Source organism: Polyergus mexicanus, unplaced genomic scaffold (genome assembly GCF_030449975.1).
Source record: "Polyergus mexicanus isolate NDT 795.1 unplaced genomic scaffold, iyPolMexi1.0 SCAF_2, whole genome shotgun sequence".
Taxonomy (NCBI): domain Eukaryota; kingdom Metazoa; phylum Arthropoda; class Insecta; order Hymenoptera; family Formicidae; genus Polyergus; species Polyergus mexicanus.
Window position 1 is genome coordinate 9,653,106 of NW_027223322.1, and position 23,208 is coordinate 9,676,313.

The window sequence follows — 23,208 nt, forward strand, 5'->3', positions numbered from 1 at the left end:
AAAACCTTTATGTCATTTACTTTAGTTTATTCAACAAAGTTAAATAGATTTTAGAAATTTAATAATAAAGCACTCTCCTTGAAAAAGAATATGGTTGACAAGAGACACCTCAGGTTATCATTTAAGGGACGTGTCTCTTATTTAAGACAAGAGTGACTTTATGCGCGGTCGGGGAATAAAGCCAGGTAAAATATATGTTCGCACGGGGATGAAAATTGTTTCATCTAGGGACGCACTTACATTCTCCTTGGAATCCACTAAACGCTGACCGTTTCTCCACCAGGTGATGCCGGCCGGTGGCCTGGAGCCGGAAGTTGTGCAGACCAAGTCATACTTCTTACCCGCCGACAGCGGCTGGTTCGCACGAGCTATCTTCACTTCCAAAGGGTTGACTGAAAATTATTTAATTCACTAGTTGAATAATGTGCTTGATGCGTCTCTCCTTATCCTTTTATAAATCTTCACAAAGGATATTAAAATATTTTATAAAATGATGTATATATGATATATTTTATGTTAAATCATTGTTATGTGTATAATAAAATAGTCTTTTGATTTCGCATTTCGTCGGACTTTATTAGAATCTTTTCAATGCTCTCTTCTATTCAATTTAATGGACATTGTCAAATATTTATATTAGCTTTATTTATTTTAAATTCCAAACGAGAGATACTTCAGGTAGCAATATAATTATGAATTTCGGTTATATAAATATAGCTATATTATATTAAAATGAATAGGGGAATAATAAATTTATCCAGATAGAAAATACTGTAGTATAGGTAAGATGCGCGCCGAATTCGAAAGTCTTCTCAGGTATTCTTACCTGCACATCCCTTTGCAGTCATATACTTGGTATGACGAATTTTAAGCGTGGGATCATAAACTCTCCCTCTCCTCATTAATCCTACCGCCCGCGCTCTCTCTTTTCCGCTCTCTTACTACTTTATCACGCGCCATGTATCTTGCTGCGCGATAGCTCAAGTACTATAACAAAGTGAATAACTTAATTTAGAGCGGAGACAATTAATCTTGCGTCCCATCTTGCACGCTCTTTTCCAGGATGATTCAAATGTTTTTCAAGATGACTTAGCAATGAGCGTTCACGGATTCTTTCCAAACTTTAAAAATCACCGTACAAATTCATATACCAAAATATATGAAGCTAAAGAATAATCAATAATTCTTCATAATATACGATAAATATTTTTTTTCATCTGCAAAGTTTCTCTAAAACAAATATTCTTTTTTGAGTTAAATAAATTTTTCTCCAAAAATGCCTTTTTTCTGTCCTTCTTTCTTTCTTTTCCTTCTTCTTCCTCTTCCACATTTCAACAAAGTATCTTCAATGTACGCTTTTACTTCTCGACTTCTGGATGTATCGATTTAAAAATTTTGCGGTAATCCCGACGTCCAGCAAGACAAATTAAAAAAGGTCCGCAATTAATTAACCCCACTCGTTGTTCTAATGTCCCCGCGATAGCGGCGCGAGTAAAATTAACCGCCCGGCTGCCCTCGACTGCCGCTCGTTTCTTCGTTATAGCGGGTCGCTAGCCGCAAGACGCGTACCTTCCTGCACGCCAAATTGACATTGATAAATCCTCTTTGTTATAAAGCAATATATCATCGGCGCGTACTTCGCCGTGCACGAGGAATTGAAGTTATTCGGAAAATTATCGTCAGTTTTACGTAAGATGTAGGTGTGTAAGGTGTGTGTGTGCGTGTGTGTGTGTGTCGATGAACACTCTATCAAAGCATCCACACTTCGTTTTCGATCCTGAATAGTTTTGGCATCGAAATTTCTGCTCAATATTATAGTCAGATCGATGCCTTTAATATTTAATCCTCTTTCCTCATCTTTCCCCAGTTACTATTTAAAATTATTATAGTTTTACTCTCCGCTTCATATCTCGTGGAATGAAAATATTAAATGTGTATGTATTTCAAAAATCTTTATAAGTTTTAAAAGTTACGGCGATATTGGCTCCCGAGGATGAAGATATATCGAATGGAATAGATATCGAATAAGCGCAAGTATCGACAGAAGTTTAAGTTAAATACTCGTTACTCTATGTATTCACGCGCGAAACGTCGCGCTCCGTCCTCTGAATTTTCCAGTCAATGGGCGAAGAAACATTTTCGCCCTGAGTGCGTTGAACCCGGGAGAAAATTACGGATCCGTTGCACTCGGCTATACTCACGTATAGGTTGCACGCTACGTGACTGAGAATTTATAGACGCGCGAGTAAGGCGATCGTCGATAACAGCGCAAAGTGACCATGAACGATGATTTTGCGAACGTCGTAAGCGTCGTGTAAATTGATAATGATGAGTGTTGCTGGCTTACAAACGGTCGGTGGGAGAGGAGGAGGAGGAGAGAGCCTTAGTTATAGTATTTATAGGACCGTACACATACATTACGAAAGTTCGATGATTTACAGAGCGATAAGCGTCGCAAGTGGTATGGATCAAAAATATCTGTACGGAAGCTATCTATCTTCGTCGTTCTTTTCAAGCAATTTACGCGCATCCGTTTACGGATCGCGGTAATTATTCGCGGGAATGACGTATCTGGGCGTGACGTCAAACTGGGAGGTCTTGAATAATATCAATCGGAATAACAGACGTATATCCGCTCCGTAATGACAGTTATTAATTAAAAAGAGTGGTCTTGCATTTTTGCTCACTATTTCTCTTTTGCCCGATTCCGACTATCCGATATGATGAGTATAATAAAATTAATTAAAGCCGACTCCTATCTTTCTGCTGTCGACGAAATCCTCGTCGATATTATTCTGCTATGCAGTTTTGCTTCCACTCAATAATTCAAGATCGATTACAAAATTATGGCGCGTGCATACGCTCCATATAACTCAATCGGTCGTAATTTCGGTTTTATCGTGAATTTATTGACGAATAAAGCGCGTATCGTGGGATAAAACGAGGATTTTGCTGGTATTTTGGAAAATCGTATCTTATCGGTTTTCGAGAACCACTATACTATTTCTCGCGCGATATAATCAATATTCATATTTACAGATATAGGAAGAAGAAATAATTTTCAACAAAATAAAATAATATTCTAAAGGCTCCATAAAGCGGTCAAATTAGATCTAAAAAATATGAGAGACAACGCATATCCCATTTTTCTCAAAATTGAATTATGCAGGTTATCGAAATCTTATCATATAGATTCAGCATTACAGACAGAAGCGCAACCAGTCTCGATAACTTGTATGGAACTGGAAGACGCACAAATATTCTACTTCAAACAGAAAATCCCACATAACCATATCTCTTTTCTTCCTGAGAACTCTGGCTTATTGGATATATGGAGTTTCTAAACTTTTCGATTCAATCAAATAGTGATTTTTATCATAACTGAAGAATAAAAAAGATTGTATATATATATATTCAATGCGCAGCGTAGCCTATATTTAATCGAAGTTGTTCTTTTAAAGTAATAAAAAAGAAAAGGATTTATTTAAAAATCTCAATTAAATAAGTATTTAAATTTCATATTTTTATACAACTCGTGTATGTATGTGAAAGGTTACTCTTTTATGGATTACAATATTTTGTTCGTGTGAATAATTCCGTCGAACAAATGTGAAACCGTCCCCGTAATTTAGTCACCTTGAGAGAGAGAGAGAGAGAGAAACGACACCTTCATACTAAGAGAAAGAAACTCGCTTAATTGTGCCGCGATCGCGCCTAGACAGCCTGATTGCCGGAGTAATATTTCAGGCATTCTAACTCGTCGCCACTGGCAATAAGGCCGCCTTGGCCCCGACATTGCCGCCACCGCCGCCACCACCGTCGTCGCGGCTGCCGTTACCACCACCTTCCCCAATTTCCACCCCCTGAGTTACGGTTCGGGACTAATTTACATGACTTGCACCGAACTAATTCGAGCGGCGGTCGATAGCGCCGACTAAAGGGGTTAAAACGACGTTTACTTTATTACGTAATCACGGGGAAACGTAATATTGACAAAGGCGCGATGGGGTGGTTTGGCGGCAGCGGCTGCGGTGCAGTGGTTCGGGGACCGAACCTTACCGATCTCGCTCGCTCCGCTTCAAAGAGCGTGGCTACCGTCCTCGTTGTGATGCCGCGAGTCTTTGCGCCGCAGTTTGTTACTTACGATTTGCAATTCCACCCGATGTTTGAGTTTACGGATTGAGATTTATGGACTTACGCAATCGGGTGGAGCGAGACGAGACAAGGTGATTCAGACGAGTCGGCTCGGGTCATACGCGCGTGCTGGCTACGTCAAGATACGAGGAGAGTCTCGTTTGCATCTTAATTAAACGACAGTTTCATTAGCGATAAGTCTCCGGTATTGCCGACTTAATTAATGCGAATATAATGTCATCGCGACGTTTAACCCTTTGAAGTGTGACCTTACGTCATAGCGTCATCGTCTTTCTAATCATCCTCATGGGATACATTCATTGGCCATCGTGATAATCCGCCCACATTTATCGACCACCATACCATATGCGTACCGTATACCGACAGGCAAGTTTACGAGCTCCCGATCGGATTAATCTTGGCCAATCTCCCGTTATTAAGTGGTATCGAGAAAATTAGGAAAATGATAGATTTATCTTCTTTAAATAGAATGATTGATCCATGTAACAGATTTCTCAAAATAATTTATAACCATTATAATTGTTGTGTTTTAATTTTTCATTTATTAAATTCCATTTTGATTTATTAAATTCCAATTTCTAAGTAATAGTTTTTATTTATGCTATCGGATATTATATAAAAAAGAGAGAGAGAGAGAGAGAGAGAGAGAGAGAGAGAGTGCTTTATTTAATTCGTACTTTACTTCAACTATCCTTCAAAAGCATATTCATATCAATAAATTTAAAATGAGCAAAAGGCAAACATTAGACGGATCTCTCTAAATAGATGTTCATTTATATAATTAATTAATATTAATTATAATTATATTAAATTTACATCATAATAATTGTTTCAAAGCTTTGCTCTAAATTCAGCATACGTACATTACAAAGTCATATATATGAACATCTGACAAAGGGGATACTGAAGTGTACGTGTCTTAAGCAGATTAACCTGCAGTGCGAAATTGTGTGTACCTTCCCTCTCTCGGTATCTCACAATGTATTTTCGCTTATTCAATAATAATATTGATAATAATATTAACAAACAGATATATCGGCGGACAGGTGTGGATTCAGGGCAGCTTTATCCCCGACGTATACTACGCATACACAGGAGAGTTACAAATCATATCAACATGTTGGCGGATATTAGTGGATTTAGCTGTCACTTCGCAAAATTCTAGATATTGCTTCGCTATGCAATCTGGTTATAACGGCAGGTAATCATCATGTAGGACATGCCAATCATCGTTGAATTGCGTATATGCCATTCGATATCATTAAAGATGCGCTATTAAAGCAAATCTAGTTACTGATATAGGTGTTTATCTGTCTAAATACTCGGTAATATTTAAATATTCAATAGCATTATGAATCTACTCAATAGTTCTATCGCATCTGACAAATAATTACACAGACGAAACCACTAGCGAGTTGTTGAAGATATAATAATAATGTAAAAAAAAGTTTTATATTTCTTCGATATACAAAAAAATAAAAATTAACGACGTATTATTCTTAAATCGATAATTAGATCATGAGACGCATAAAATATTTAATATGCGTTATATCTATTGGCTAACATTGAGTTTATCGAATTCTTATCTCCTTTTATAAAACAAAACAGAGATTCATATAAATTTTTTTATATCAATTTTTAACTGAATATAAGATTACAATTTACAATTTACATTTAATTTCTCGATTTTACACATATGATATATGTATTGTACATATAAATGTTTCGTGACTATTTTTTTTTTAATGATTTAGACGTACATTCCGAACAGATGCAAATCTGTGTAGAGAGTAAACGGAGAATAAAATTATAATTTCAACAACAATGCGTATGTTTATAGCGCAACGTGACCTATCTCTCGGCTCCTCTACGCAGATGCTTTATCTTTACTCGTAAAGTTTATCTAGCAACCCACGGAAATCGGCACATGCGCTGCCTGTCGTTATTGTTCCCAGGCTACGTCGTTGCGGATACCATAAATGCTGTATCGCGCGTACATCGGCAAGAAAATTTGCTCCACGCAAGCGGTTGTATCACGCTGACACTCCGTGGCATTTCGCATTCAACCCTTTCCCTCGTGTATCGCGTCTCACGGGTACATAGTAGCTCTTGGAAATCATATCCTCTCTTACTTAAGCCCGATTCACGCATGCCAGTAGGATATTCATATCGTATGCGTTCTCCCTACATGCCATTCACGTTAAAACAGCCTCTTGAGATCAGTCAACGTATTCAATTCTAATTGATATTGTTATCCCTTTCTCTCTCTCTCTCTCTCTCTCTCTCTCTCTCTCTCTCTCTCTCTCTCTCTCTCTCTCTCTCTCTCTTGTATACAAAAACTATAAGATATACGAGCGAAAAACAAATTTCAACTAAATTTTTTAATATTAAAAACAATCTGCAATTACATGCATATCACATCGTGAGAAAGAAGACACTTGAAAAACAATGAATAATATGCAAAAAGAAAAAAAAAAGATTCTTAAATATGCAATAGAATTATATGTATAATGAACGTTAACTGTATTTGTGTATATACTGTACATCAAGTATAATAAATCGGAAGTTGAAATTGTATTCTTTTATATTTAATTATATAAAAAATGTGTCGCAAAAGGAGAGACAAGAAATTCAATAATTTTTATACAATATAAATGTTAACTATAATCTTTTAAGAAATTCAACATAAACTCTATTGTTTTTAAAAATAGTAAGTATCGTGCACGCGTTCCTCTTATATTTGGAAAAAAATGTATAAAAGATCTATTTTTAATTCCGCATATTTCGCGATATAATTTCTTGTAACCTCGTTATCTATTTCTCCGTTACCTTAATTCTCTTCATACACGTACAGTAGTGCGAGAGAAGCATTCCCCTCGGTTGCGCAAAACTAAATCCTCGCAAACTCGTTGACAACTTTTTGCACAGCGCGCACGTCTCGTTCGTGGCATCGGCGACCAAGTGACTTCTCGGCGAATATGCGGGTCGCACGCTGAAATGGCAAATAAGCCCTATTGTCTGCGGTTTTAACTCAATGAGCGACGTAATTTCCGCCGGCCGGAGCGTCATAAATATTCATTAAGAGTTAATTTTAACTCTGTTCTCTCTCTCTCTCTCTCTCTCTCTCTCGCGCGCGAACAAGCAATACGCTTGATCACGCGCGCTTCGCGTAATCCGCGAAGATAAACCTGACCGCCGATTATATTCCGGTAGGTGATGAGGCCAAGGGACGTGTAGACGAAACTCGATGTATCGATCAATGTTGGAAAATTGTCTCGGTGCTTTTTACAAACGAGATGTGTATAATTAAGAGCTGTACGGACATTGGACGACATAGAAAACAGATCGTGTGTTCGAAAATGTGCTTTATTGCATAACAAACAGTCGACTCGAAAACTGACCGAAACTTGACCCGCGTAACACTGGCTTTGTTCGAATGACGTTTCTAGTTACGTTTCAATGAAGAGAGGGTAAACAGGTAGATAAAACCCGAGTTAAATCTTAATTAAGTAATGTTTGTAGCCGCGGTTTTTATTCTTGTGCAAAACTCTTTTAAAGCACCGAGATAACATGACAACAACGCCTTAACTAGTAGTCTGTTAGCGCGTAAAGCGTAAAGTAAATCCTTGCCTAAGGAAAATAATTTGGAGTTTACTCCGGCATGCAGTCGAACTTTTCTTGATCCTGGTATAAAAGCTGCTGTTCATCTTTCAAATCCGATTACAAACATATAATCTCGCGGTAATACACTTTTAATACGCGATTCACACACACACACACACACACACACATACACTAATAAAATACGCGGAAATAATATGAGCGTGATCGGCGGTTATATCAACTTGAAATTCTTTGGCGTGGCAAAGTTGCCGATAAACTCTAATAAAAGATAAATATATATTCTATTATAAATATATTCTATTTTCCTTCAAGCAAATTTATAAGCGTTATTTCTTGGATGCATAAAAGAAGATTTTTGATATTCTATATTTTCTTTTTTTTTCAATATCCGGGATATGTTTGATTGAATTTTATTTTTCTAATTTTAGAGAAATCATAAGACTCTCTATATATACAGAGAATAATTTCTTATTACCATATTTGCAATTTTTTGCTTAAAAGATATAATCAAGGATTGAACTGATTATAAATGAAATATTGTGAATAAATTTGAGGAGCAACATAGATCAACGATGAAAATGGCCGCAAAGACCGGAGTAGGATGATGCTGGTTTCTCATGGGAGCGCAACTTTAGGGAAAATCACTACGCTATGGACACTGTCAATCTCGAGGCTGACAATGGGTCTCGCGGGTGTCGAATGCCGCACGAAAAAGCACTTACATTTAAGCACCGGCCGCATAAGGGCGTGAAGCTCCTCAAGACAAAGGGAAATTGGATGAAAGCCGTCGTCGTAGCTGGCGTAGCGGGGAAGATGGTTGAGAGAAGGAAAAAGTGTGGAATGAAAACGGTGTTTGCCGCAAAAAGAATACCTGACCTTTTTCCGTTCTACCCGATTTCCACTCCCGCTTTCTACACGATTCCCACGTAGAGATCAATCCTTAAGCATTATAAACACCGAACAATATAGATTAATCGAATATTGTATAAGAGAAAAAAACTAGAACCAACAACATTAATTTTATTGATAATTATATATTCTAATAGCAAATATTTTTTCTTTTTTTTAATGATTTGATATAGATATATACATTTTTTTCTTTTCTATAAATATATATATTTTTTCGAATAAAACGTTAAGTTACTTAATAAAAGTTACTTCAAATAATTTAAATCAGACATCTATTTCTTTTATTACATTTCATAATTCTATTTTTAAATAAATATTATTAAGATAATATTACATACCTTAATTAGAAAAACATGGTGCAACTTTTAATGATCAAAAATATGTTTACGTTAAAAAGTAGATTCTTTCTTTCGCTCCGCTGCAGTAATATTATTTAAATTTCCTTAAAGTACAAAAGCTTGTTCTTATACGTTCGTAGTTTTCCCGCTGTTATCATATTATTTATGAAATATATATATTCATTTATATTCATTGTAAAAAACACAATCATGATAGAATAAGATACGCCTTATTAATGACTACGAATGATTTCCTGATGGAAAATGGAGAAATGGTAAAATAAGGATCTTTAGATAGGAATATCGAAGCATTGATGATTTTTAAAGAGAGAGCTATTACAGTTAACCAATATCGGCGAATGGAAGTATGACCGAATAAGACGAGATGAATGGTGATAAAGTCAGCGTTCGCTGATTGGAACTCTTTCTATATTGACCGCTCTTTTATTGCTTCGTACTTCAACGCGAGAGAAATATCGCATTCTTCCAAGAGAGGTACCGGTGAAAATTTAAGGCTTTCGGATATGATGTTACCAAAATCCGACATGATACGCGTTTCCCTCATGCGAGTACCAAGAAGATAGTTTCCAAATTTCCTAGTACATGCAATTTTTATCGAAAGGATACGAGAGATTTCAGATAACTGAGAAATTTTCACTGAGAAATTTTCACTGAGAATTTTCAAGCTTCTTCCTCACTCGCAGTTCATATGTACTGACGGATGTCGCGATGAATTAAGTTAAATTGGCTCGCATTTGCAAACGATGGCCTAGCTCGACAACGTGCATTAAAGTTTCCTCGCGGCGTTTGTCGCGGGAAATCTGTCGGATACACTCTGTTCTCCCGAGACATCCACAGGATTCTACATATTCTAACGTCATTCTGTTCATTCTTCCTTCTCCCCTCGTCCTTAGCGAAGTGTCTTTTTAGTAGCGGTTGCGACGTCTGTATGTATATGTCTACATATGTACTTATATATTTATATACTTATATTTATCTATTTATATATTTTACTTATTTGCGAGTAAACGAGAAATCTATCATTACGCGTTTTGATGTGCGTGTGTACTGCTTGTCGTACTCGCGCACACTAATGGTTATCGATTTCCAAGGGCGCCATATCGTTCCTCGACAGAATGTCTGGCGATGAACAAGGACGGCTTGCGTCGCATATAACGAGGCCGTTCATTAATCCGCAATTCCAACGGCTCGGGATTTGTCGCGCATATTATAACAAGCGGGCATACCGTGTCGTATGCGTGTATGCGATCGCATGCGATTGTAGGGTTGCATTGCGAGTGTACCGAGACCTTCCAACGCGAGAAAGATCTGGTTTTGGCTTAGATCGAGATAAATACATGATTTATGTCGCGAATGTTGACCCTGTAATAAAATGTTCAAAGTAAAAAAAGATTAAATTATATAAGTTTACGAGCAACCTTTTTCCGAAAGTGAACGTTTGCCTTAAACGACGATCAAAGTAGAAAAGTTTTCTGCTTCATCTTCTTTACTTTACGTTCAGAGATCGTATGGAATGAATCATTCAAGGAAAACATGTATTTCGTTCTGAGAGACTCGGATAGCTTGACAGCAGCATCTTGCTATGACGAAGCCATTCATAGGAAGCGTTCAAGTATCTTGACTTTGTCGAGGGTAACTATGCTATCCATAAATGCAAACAAGAAACTACGAAAATGCTTCGCAAACTCTAAGGAGAAATAGTTTCGTGAGCCCAATTAACATTAATGTGTTGATTCACAAATACTCGCAACTTATCTCATATGATTAACTTGTTACCCATAGAAAAAAATCATGAAAAGTGCAAATTCAAATTTATGTATGTTTTATGTTTACGAATATTTATAAGAAGAGACCATCATATATATATTTTTTTTTGTTGAAAAATGTAACGCAAAAAAAATTTATAAAAATATACTTACTTTATAAAGATACATTTCAGTTACAGATGATAAGATGAAATTTTACATTTTAAATTAAGATCAATTAAGACTGTTATACACAGTAGGCTTTATAAAGTTATAGCATTATTTTATACGATTTGTATAAAAGACAGAACACCTTTAACTTTATACATTCAAATATAAGCGTTGATATGTAAGCGAGCAGAGAAAATACGTGGTATGTGGCAACGAGGTGGCTCAGCGACAAAATGATCGTCAGCGCTGAATTACGTTTGTGTCACAATGTGACGTGTTTAAATCATGGCCATTTCAACTGACACTAAGGAAGTTGGCGTTACACGCAACGTAAAGCGCAAATTGAGTTTAAAATTGGTGCAGGTCATGATAGCTTCAATTGCGATGTCCGTCCGTTTCTGATGTTTTTCAAGAAATTGTGGTAAAATACGCTACGCCACATAGCGCTGTATAGCGCCGTAATGAGAACACCCGAGTGCTTTTCTTTCAACATTAATATGATGCACACGTATGTTTTTACGCGGGAGGAGCTTACTTTTGTATCGCAAGTAAGACACCTTTACCGAAATGAAACTTTTCTCATACATTCTTTATCCTCAAGGTATTGTATACATATATGTTACATATATCGCAAGTGATCTCGATTCTCTACTGATACACCGAGATTAATGAACAACAATGTTGAAATCGAAAATTCGATTGTTTATGAAATTGAAACGAGACGCAGACTGTTCTCGATATATGTTATGTAAATAACGATAATTGATATTAATTCCGGATTTCATTTTCACCAATTAATTGACTATCGATCAATCGCGTTATAATTTTTTCACCTGATTATTGCATAATGCACGTTTAATAAAATTCTTACGAATTCGTGGAATAATTTCAGGAACGACGTGAAGAACTATGTTATTAATATACTAGTTGAAATTACTTTTGGCGAGCTTCCGGATTCCGATAGAAGCGGTGATAAGGTTCCTATTGTCCGAAGCTGCTAGGATATTTTCATTCTCATTCCGATGTTTTGCTTTTGCCTTTTTATATATTATATGTATATACAAAGTTTTACTTGGTTTATTCTATAAAATAATTTAACGATTGACCGCAATATTTTTAGATATATAGTTTCAAAAGTGCAGTTTTTAGGTCAAGATTATTTTTGCTTGATGTACAAACTTAATAAGTATCATCAAAATTGACACAAAGAGAGACAGGTTTTACCACCTTTAAACATCTTTAAACATCTATTTTAACCCTCCGTTAGAGTCGTAATATTTTTCATCCCAAATATTAGGATGGATAAAAAATTAAAATGTTAATAATATGGTTTAAAATAAATTGAGCGACAAAAATAATTTCTCTTTTTAAATTATATTTTATTTTAATTTGTTTTCACATATTCATACATCATTCTTTTAATTTTATACATCAGCTATAATATGTATCTATTGGATATTGCGGATTAACGGAGGGTTAAAAAAGTACTTCAAGTTTTTACAAGATTAATTATTATCAGATAATAAAGGGAGAATTTAATATAATTAATCTTAATATATCAAAAAACTGTAATTTAAATTATTTTAATTAGCAGAGACAATTTGAACGATATAATAAATATGTCAACTCTTATAAATTCAAAGTAATTAAAATGCAATAATCTCAAGAATTAATATTGACTGCCATTTATTAGTCGCTATTTTATGAATCGATATTATTTTCGAAAATTTATTAACGATGCTTGAATCATTCTTCAATCATTCTGTAGAGATTGTTCGCGGGAGATGGCGACCGATTCTAGATCTTCCGCGGCCCGAGGCTGCGCTCTTTCCCTTTTATGTTTCTGCCTTTTCTTCTCTCTCTCTCTCTCTCTCTCTCACTCTCTCTCTTTCTCTTCTTGCTCCAACTACTCTCTCGGCAGCATTTTTGTCGTTGAAAATTCAGGCCAGCCGCGAGCGAACGCGGAGCGTCTCCTATTCAGCGATCATATGCCTATTCAGCTCGAGTGGAAGAAGGAAGGTTGCCGCATTTCACCGTAGATTATCGCGGCTCGTTCCACGGGAAACGCAAACACACAGCCACAGTGGTTTAGATATTGTTTACACACGGGGCTGTGTATGGAGGTGTCGTTGATATTGCAAGCCATTCTGCGTGGATTAAGCCGCAATGGAGAAATAAAACGAGGGAACAGCGATATTTGCCATAATTATATATAAAAATAAATATATGGACATATATATATTTTCGAGAATTTCTGGAGTATATATATTCACACACATACACTTAAATAAAGAGTATTTTCATATATCTTCTTTGTAATAATTTTTATGAAGCATCAATACATTAGTGTTTTTACTATCGAAACCTATATTGGTCTTCTTAATTTTCCTCAAAATTATTATACGTATAATGTATTATCTATGTACGTGGTTATTGAGGCAATTATGATAAGCGCCAAATTTTTCAGGAGATATTATTTTCCATTATAATACTTCTCCCTGAAAATGTTTTCGCCATAACAAACTCCGGATAATAGCGAGCCTCGAATAATCCGCTGATTAAGTTGATTAACAAAAGAGTAAATAGCACCGTGCGATGCATGGCGTATGCGCATTAGTTTTCGATGTAATTAGACTGTATATAATGTGCTAATGCGTAGCCTTTAAAATTTGTTCGTTAAACAAAGCATTTCATAATCGCTTGCCAGAGAATTTCATGAGAAATACGAGTGCGTTTCTTAGCGTGTATGATACCGTTGCACGTTCTAGATGGACTTACGTGTTTCATCAAATAATAGAGATGCTTCGATGGATACGATTCCATCGATCATCTAATTATTGCAAAATTGCGGAACAGAGAAGATTGTCAATGAGACTATTGAAACTCTACGATGTCTGCTGCAATAACTACAGTATATGGCTAATAACTCTTGCTGCCCAAGCATATGCATTTATCAAACTTGACATGCTCTTCTCGTTATACAGGTTCTTCCATAAGTCATAATTTTTTTACGAATCACAAGAAACAAGTAGCTAAAGAGACTGACATTTATTTCAATATCGTAAAATCAAGAGTTACATATGCCTTTGGTATAAATTAAATTTTAGAAGATAGATTATAAGGAGAGAGACAGAACAACACTTCGCTGTTAATTATTCTGCAACTAGCGTTAACTTAAGAAGACACTTTAAAACTTTTATATTTTTCTTATACTTAAAAAAAAAATGTAATATAAAAATAATTATAAAAATAATTGTATACTAGTTATTTCATATAATCTTTCCAAAAAATATATAAATAAAAGAGTTTCAATTTTTATTCTGAAAAATATATTGCTAAGATTAAGTACACATAAATTTTGGAACAATCTGTATAGTCGATTAGAGTTCTCATCGAAGCGCGAAGTAATTGTCCCGTCATCGTTCCGGAACCTGATCGGCAACAGAGCGGAAGAGGCCTTAAATCTTGCAAGATTACCATATTCCTCGATGCTGTATATGCGGCTGCACGGCGTAATCATTGATTCGTGTTTGAAAGTGCATTTAACTCACCTGCCTCACACCGCGAATTGCATAAATGCTATTTATTTCGATATCTCGGAATCGAGCAGAATTTACTAGTTTATAAAGGATTACAAATTTTTTCGCTAATCTGTCTTTGAAAGAGATATCTATTTCAAAATCTCCACCTAAATAAACTTGATTAAACGCAGTAACACGGCAGATGTGAAATGTGGCAGATTGAATGAGATTTTAAATTAAAAATTTGCTCTTGTTCACCTACATTTAACTTGGTTTGTTGATTGTTCTAGACGTCAGGAAGCGGTTACTCTTTCTCTCTCTCTCTCTCTCTCTCTCTCTCTCTCTCTCTCTCTCTCTCTCTCTTTCTCTTTCTTTCTTGACATTGAATATTCAACTTTGATCCATTTCATTGTCTGCTTTAATCGACGTTTCTAGACATTGAAAACACTACATATTTTTGTATCTCTTGGCTGAGTAATAAAGTAATGATAATTTCGAAATATAAATAATAATATAGATTATAGATAAATATATTGCGATACATATATAAATATCCATTTATTTGTAAGATTTTAAATAAAAATCTTGCTTATTTAATTATTTTCAAATTTAAATTATTCCGATCAACACAAGATGGCTGTCATTCCTATACGTTTTTACTTTTGATTTGCTCTTGTTTTTTTTTTGATACTTTTGTTTTACTCTCTGTCTCTATCGATTCAAAAAGATATTGCATATCCATGCAATCTTACACAGTAAAAAAGAAATACGAACGAATCTAGATATTGCATATCGGCATTCAATATTGAAAAGTATGCTAGAATTATAGAAAAAATTTTTTTCAAATAAAATTTTTATATACAAGACAAATAATAACTATAATAATATATATATAGTATTATTTATCTCATAAAAAAATTTTATTTAAAAAGAATTTTTTTATATAAAATATATAATATATAAATTTATATATTAAATATAAAAGTTTCCTATATTGGATGCTTATACTTTATTGTATTAATAACTTTTTTCATGATATAAAAATGATTTGTGAAAATTTTTACCTCACCGATAAATATATTAGATAAATACAATCTAGATTAATTCAAAAAGTTCAAAATAATGAATTTGATGCACTGATTGGATGATTTAATCACTTTGCCAAATCATGCAACGGAGAGACGTTCGAGATATCGAGGAGAAATGATGAGGATAGAAGAAAGGGGGGCGGGGAAAGAGACGCGAATATCTCGTGGGATTCTGGCGGATTGAATTGCAAAGCGAATGAAAACCAAACCCCGCGGAAGGAGTCGTTGATGAAAGCCAGCGACGTGCGTTTTCCACTGCGTTTCCGCATACACGTGCGCGAAATCGCGAGATGGTACGCGAGAGTGCAATAGCATCTTTCGCGGAGGCGAGTAAGATCTATCGAGATTTTCCGGGAGGAAGAAGGATAATTGCGCGCGAAACGCTTCTCGCTTTCGAAGGAAGCGTACTTCTCACAGAGAGACGAGTAATTGATCGGCAGATTCAATTTCGCGCGGATAATGAAACGTCGCCGAAGGAAGAGCATGCCGGGGTAACGATCGTTTTGATTCTCTTCAACACCGTGGTTGCAAATTGTCAAAGTGCAAAGCAATGCACGCCAAGTCTTGAGGGAAATGTAAAAGACACTTTGCTATGGAAACTCATTGAGTGCATTAGAGAGGTAAATTGTTGACTTATAACAAATTGTGAATTAGTTGAGTTGAATTTATTGACTCTAGTATATCAAATACATTCATCATTCTTTTACCTAAATTGATTAAAATTGATTCATTTAGTTGATAATGTTTGTTCCAATTAATTTCTAAATATAAATTCGAAATATTTATAAATTCCAAATTCTATAATAATTCTAAAAATATCTCTGTTTCTTTAATTCAGTTTTTTAAATTGAAAATCTGCTATATAGAATAGTAACTTTTAAATTAAAAATAAAAAGCTTTTGAACTTTAAAGATACAAATATAGATAATATATTTTTTTTTTTATTAGCAGATTTTACTGCGTCAAGAGAGAATTGTAACTCGAAATTATGTTTAATAAATTTTTAATATAATGAAATGAAAAAAAGATTATCTTTCTATAATAATAATAAAAAAAAAAAAAAAAAAATTAATCTCAAATAAATTAAGGAATCCCCCAAATTAAAAAATTAAACTTATAGTAAAATAACATCTCATGTCAAATCTATGTCAAAGATTTATTCTTTTAATAACTTCTTTATTTTTTCAGCGTGTATTATATAAATAACACAAGAATTTTTTTATTTTTGCCAAATTTGTCGTGAATTAATAATCAATCATTCTTTTGATTACAATATTTACTTCCGTTATTTACACTTCATGCAAATCGCTCATTAATCCTTTATTATCTTGCAAGGATATTTGTCGGGCTCTTCTGACGTCTGAGTGGTTAAGATAATAGCCCGTACAAAAGAGAAAGAGAGAGAGAGAGAGAGAGAGAGAGAGAGAGAGAGAGAGAAAGAAAGAAAGAGAAGACAGAAAGATAGACAGCCGGTATTCACGGGATGCGTCTAATAGGTATTGTCAAGTCAGCGCGCTAGCGAGTCGACAAATGACTTCCGTATTCTGACAGCAAAATGAATAACGTGGCGCTCGCCGTTACATATGGCGCGTGCGAACACTTGCCAAGATCAGCCGAAAAAGATGATCCGCACACTAACGCTCCACGCCGCTCTCGGGATATTGAAAAGGACTGCGCGCTTTTACGTAAAAGGGAGATATATTACACGGGAAATCCGCATTACCGAGCGCCGCATATCGAGTGCAAAAGTTGCCATCGTCAAAGGAACGTTGCGAGCGACCAGCACGTGGTATCCGGGCTGAAGAGAACATTCTCTCTCTCCTCTGCTGTCACCCCAGCTTCCCTTAACCGTCTCAGAGAACGCATCGTATCTAATATTCGATCATTTTGGTTACCGTTACGAGAGAGAAAGAGAAAGATGTGACATGTATTAATATATATAAAATATTGACATTTTTTGGAGAAAAATGTACTCTCTAAATTAATTAAAAACTTTCTGTTAATGAGACAGGAAATATGTCAATTAAAAAAATCAATATAATCATACAATTAACAATAAAATCTTTTCTGTATGTTTCGCCTTTATCAAATTATTCTTTTAGAATTGTCTGAAAAGCAAAAGAGTATAAATACAAAATCATTTAAAAAAGAGAAAAGTTCTTAGATTTACGTTTCTCCTTTTATCTCTCAAGGACCGATTCCCCGAGCTCACTATTTATATAATATACTTTTCATTTTTGAACAAGTAATAAGCCTTTCCTACATTTTTTTGCGATGAACGTTACGTTTTCTGTTAAATAGATCGTTTAAAAGAAAAAAGAGAGGAATTCAAATCAGTTTGGAATTGCGACAAACGTTCTCCGTTCCGTATTACGCTCGCTCTCAAATCGTTCTCGGGCAGTCGTCGCGTAACAATACCTGATAAAAATCGATTTAACTGAGAACAACGCTATTGCTCCAATCCAATTCGTGTATGCTAATGGGATCTAATCCTCTTGTCTTTCTCGCCCAATGTAAAATCGTCCGATAATTTCACGTTATCTCCAATAATGTGCTATTACGTAGCGTCGCGTGTTTAACCGATTTTATTCCGAATGACTTTCACACACCGCAATGTCGCCTGCAAGCTTTGTCAAAAGTAATCATGAATCGTCGATTTAGAAAAATATTACAGTACTTTTTTTTTGTTTCATCATGCAAAACATATTCTTTTGCATATCTGTATGTTGTCGCTTTTTTATCCTGATTTATTCTTTCGCGTATTAAATAAATATATCAATGATCAACTATATCACTCTACTTTTTCATTAAATTCCACTTTCCATTTTAATAATTTTTCAAATGTAATTTATACTGTGCTATCAACAAGAAAATAATATGTTGTAATTATTTATAACTAATATCATAACGGGTTTCGAAAATATCGCGCAAGTGTTAAGTGTTACTTTTGTCGGTCAAAAATTTTAAAAAATCGTATATATTTATAAAGAATTTTTACAACCTTATTTGTACGCGCATGGCAAACATATACGAAATTTTCTTCTCTCGAAAGTTTGCGAGAAAATCAATTAGCCAGGAAAACTATCGCGTATGTGCACATTTAATTATGTCCGAAAGCGAATAAAAGTTTCTCTTATTATATTCGAATTAAAGCCAATTCGAGTTGGAGCCAGTAGAGAGTAGAGCATGTTTGTCATTGTGTTTCGTCCATTACTTTTAAATCGTGACCGAACTTTTCTCTGTGTATTTTTTAATGAAGATTTTCTTGGATGTTTTTATTATACGCCGCCATCAATATAAGAAGAATTTCACAAATGCTTGATGCGTCTGCTTCTTCATTGATTCTATGATTTAAATATATTTAATGCAAACTATGTTTTCCTGTAAACGATATATTTATTCATTTCTAATATTATTGTCGTCATACTTGATTCTTTTTTGAAAACATTCTCTTCATCATACATATAATAATTATAATTGCACAGTACAATAACTAACTTATATTCTTTGTGTTTTTCTTTATGCATATAATTACGTATCTAGATATCTTATTATATAAAAGATATAGAGAGAGTAAGATGTTCACATTTATAATATTTTTATTTTCTTAGAGTTGTTTTTAAATCATATTATTGCGGGTGACATCAAGCAATTCCTAAATTTATTTACGGAGAATCAGTTTGAAAGCAATGACCATAAATTTTGGAAATTGAAACTTGATACATATGGTATATGCGTACATTTATATAAGCAGACACAATTTCATACAATTCATGTAATGTGATATTATTATTTAGATATTATTTTGTTTGTACATATTTATACTTCGAAAATAGTGTACAAAATTGTTACATTACTCAGAAGGTTTCAATTTCCGGTTGTATGTTTGTTTTCAAAATAGTCGATTCGAATGGTAAAGCGTTTACAGGAAAACGCATTTTAGAAGATTTCAAAGTTATCTCATTCTCATTATACGACGATTCTGTTATTCCGTATCCTGGGGAAGAACCATTTCGGCATCTCTCCTCCCCCTGTAAAACGCGATAGAACGGGAAGAGATTTCGCGATAATCTACCTTCTTCAACGTGGCTTGCGAAGAGTCGACAAAAGTAGAGCCGTACGTGACGTTCGCCTTTATCTCTGCCTCCGCAGAAAAAGGAAATAACGCAGTCGGAATTTGCCGCTAGCATCGCTGCCGCTGCTATCGGGAATATTTTAAATCACGTCCGGGATAATCGAATTCCACGCCGAGAAGACGCACTACACTCGCCCGGACGTTATTCACACTTTAACGGCGGATTCGCACCCTTGTCCCCAGCATTCTCACTCTCACTTCCTCTCTCTCTCTCTCTCTCTTTCCTTTCTCTTCTTTTTTTTTCTTTAGCGCGCCATTTACGCATCGCTGCTACGAGCGATGCGAACCTCCGATCTCGTAAAGAATGCAAAGGTTCCTCTAGGGAAGAGACCGGAGTGCGTCCTCTGGACCGTAACGCTCGTAAATTGTGCCGTCCATCCTGATTCCATGCTGCGGCGAGAAACACGCGATCATCTCATCTCCATCGCCAATACATCGCGTTCTGTATTTACTACGTGCCGATATTCTAGCCATAAGATTTATAGAGTCGACAACGCGGCTCGAAGGAATGTCGATATTTGTTGGCTCTCGCTGAATATACTTTTTTCATTAAAATAAGTGCAATTTTAAAAGCTAAATTATTAATCGAAAACCTTTTTATTTATTTATTTTTGTTACGTTATCGGACAAAGATATTGTCACGGATAAAGAGCAAATTAATCGCAGGAAGAAGGAGAGAGAGAGAGAAATATATCTTCTTTTTTAACATATAGATTTTCTTTCTCTTACTTGTGCAAAGAGCGGGAAACGCTGATTGTTCTAGATCTCCGTATACTGGAGTTGTCCTGTATTAGCGTAGGATATTTGACATTGGTATGGATGTCAAACATCTATATCAATACACCAATGGTATTGATCTGGATGTTTGACATTGCTCTGTATGCCTTAGGTATCCATGTTGTAAACGTTATTACGACGTATCCCGTGGTCCAAGGAAGAAGTCATCGCCATTTATTTTCTACCGCACCCTATTGACTTTCATCCGCTATGTATATAGAGCGTTCTAAGTTGATATATAATTCGACAATAGTCACCTTACGACGAAAATTTAGCAAAGGAAGATAGAATATAAAATCGAATGAATCTTTTATCAATATTCGGTAGTGCTTTACATTACAACGTTGCACAATTTAAATGCTATGCGCATAAGCTTTCAACGAATTACATCACGCGAATAAATAATAAGAAATTAAATTTTACAAATCAAGAATACGAGAATATGAACATTCGACGTACAATGCAAGGCGCGCGAGCATTGTGTTATCGAATAGATTCTTGAATCGAATATAATCTTCTGAAGAACGGACAGAGCGCGATAGAATGAGAAATCACTATTTTATGATTCGAATACGTATCAAAGCTCGGACGGATCCATATCCTTTCAACGCGGGCCGACGAACTCTGGCCAAGAGCGGTCGAATATCTCATCTCTCTATATCGACGAGTTCTCGCGTTTATCCCTCTCCCTTCTTCCTTCCTTCCTTCCTTTTGAAAGTTCACTCATCGTCGGCTCGCACAAATGGATCTAGAAAAATGGCCATCGGATTTTCTATTATCCCGATAAACATCTCACCGATGATTCCAACGGTTTGTCAATAGCACGATGGATATAATATAGTCGAGATGTTCGACGAATCCTCTTTCGTAGGAAGTGAAAGGCAAATGCAATATCATCTAGAGCGTCCCGGATTACATGTCCCTATCAAGCACACGCTCAGTTTCTATCCTATTACCGGATCGCAAGAGAATTCAGCTATCTAAGTTCACATATCTTTGTCATTGTCAGATATAAGACGATTAGTGCCAATAGAAAGCATCTGGAAATTGTGCCATGAACGTTGGCTCATTACATTACGCCGCGTAGATCCTTCATATATCCTGACGAGAAATCCACCAGATGATATATTCATGAATATTCTGCAGAGAATTTTCATTTTAATCATACGATTTAACTGTTCATTACATTTTTATCATACGATTTAACGTCATTATTATCGTATTGCTTAGGTGATTGCGCATCAGTTATATTTCGCGGAAATGAAAAATATCGATATATATAAAACGCGTCCCGCGGCGTGTATTCGTCGACGGCCGCGGACGAGCGAGTCGAGAGGTCGAATTTTTATGGCAGAGCGGATATATGGATACTTACAATTCATGTCCACGCGGACTGACGACGACAGAGGGATCGACCTATTGTTATTCGTGGCGTTGCAAGTCAGCACCGTGTGGACGTCGTCCCGGCTCAAATTTTGTATAACGATCTCGCTGCGTGTCACGCCGTTGCGCAATACCGTAATCCGGTTGGTGACGAATTTGTCGTTGCGATACCAGGACACCGTCGGGGCCGGCTTACCTACGGAAATACATCAATTTCGTTTCAGCTCGCTGCGTGTCAGCTAGGCGGAAAAATTATCGCACCCGGTATCGACGAAACGCGACGCTTCGCGGAGGTCTTTTCAGTGCGGATGCGCGCGTATAGAGATGCTCGAGTTTTAACAGAATTTATCGGTATTTCTATTCGCTCGATAAACTCGCAACTATTGCGAGATACCGCTGTGGATTTAATAGTACGAGTATCGAGGTCACTCGCAATTCTTGTTCAAAAACACGAAATAATAAAATGTAATAATTATGGCATATAATTACACTAGTTTACAAATTTCACACTCTTTTTAGTGTAGGAAATGGAAACAACCTTTTTTAACGTATTTTGAGTCACCGAATCCAAATCCGCAAGGCAAAATAGTCTATCGTATCAGGTTTTCGAGAAATTGAAATCTCCAAAAAACGCGTTTTTTTTATCATATTTGAAAATTCGTAGCAGACGAACCCGATGCAAGATTTCAGACACGACTCAAATAAAAACTTGAACATTGTACTTTAATATAAAAATATCAAATCTTTTACCGCAGGTACCATGGAACCTCAAGCGCGCTTTGTTTTTAGGTGTAGTCGCGCTGTGTCAAGTAGAACGATTGCCCCATGCAGTCCGATTGCAAAACCGTTGCAACAGTAAAAGTTTTAATCATAGATTTAATATACAAGATTTAAAGTGAGTAAAATTATTTACAGTTAAAAAAAAAAATTTTAATTCAATCGTTCTACTTGATTTTCTCGAAAATTTGACGTGATAGAAATTTTTTGATGGCAGATCCGTGCTCAGCGTTTAAAATTATTCTAAAAACAATATCCAAATGCTCTTGTACAAAACCTTGTAAACTAATGTTATCGTAAAGAGTTAACGTGAAATATGAAATTAATTTTTCATTAAAGAAGAGTACAAATAGTGCTGTTTAACAATCAGCTGCTATTTGCGATTACAAACAATATTCGCGAATTATATTCTTAACTATTTACATTATTGTGTGATATGTCCAAAAATAATTACTTATTACAATATAATTAATAAGAAAGTATACTTATCATATAATGAATCATATAATACTTATCATAGAATAAATTAACAAAGATTAATGCAAACATTTAACGTATAATAAA

At 35.4% G+C, this 23,208-nt stretch overlaps 1 protein-coding gene across 2 annotated transcripts in view; it reads right to left on the minus strand.

Moving 5' to 3' along the window:
* The window catches only part of LOC138944840 (neural cell adhesion molecule 2), a 198,749-nt gene that overhangs the window by 18,149 nt on the left and 157,392 nt on the right, over positions 1-23,208 (minus strand). For both annotated transcript variants that reach the window (XM_070315898.1, XM_070315900.1), the window contains exons 5-6: positions 21,860-22,063; positions 241-392 (exon numbers count right to left, since the gene is read on the minus strand). In XM_070315898.1, coding sequence (XP_070171999.1) covers positions 241-392; positions 21,860-22,063 — 356 coding nt within the window. The remainder of the gene's footprint in view (positions 1-240; positions 393-21,859; positions 22,064-23,208) is intronic.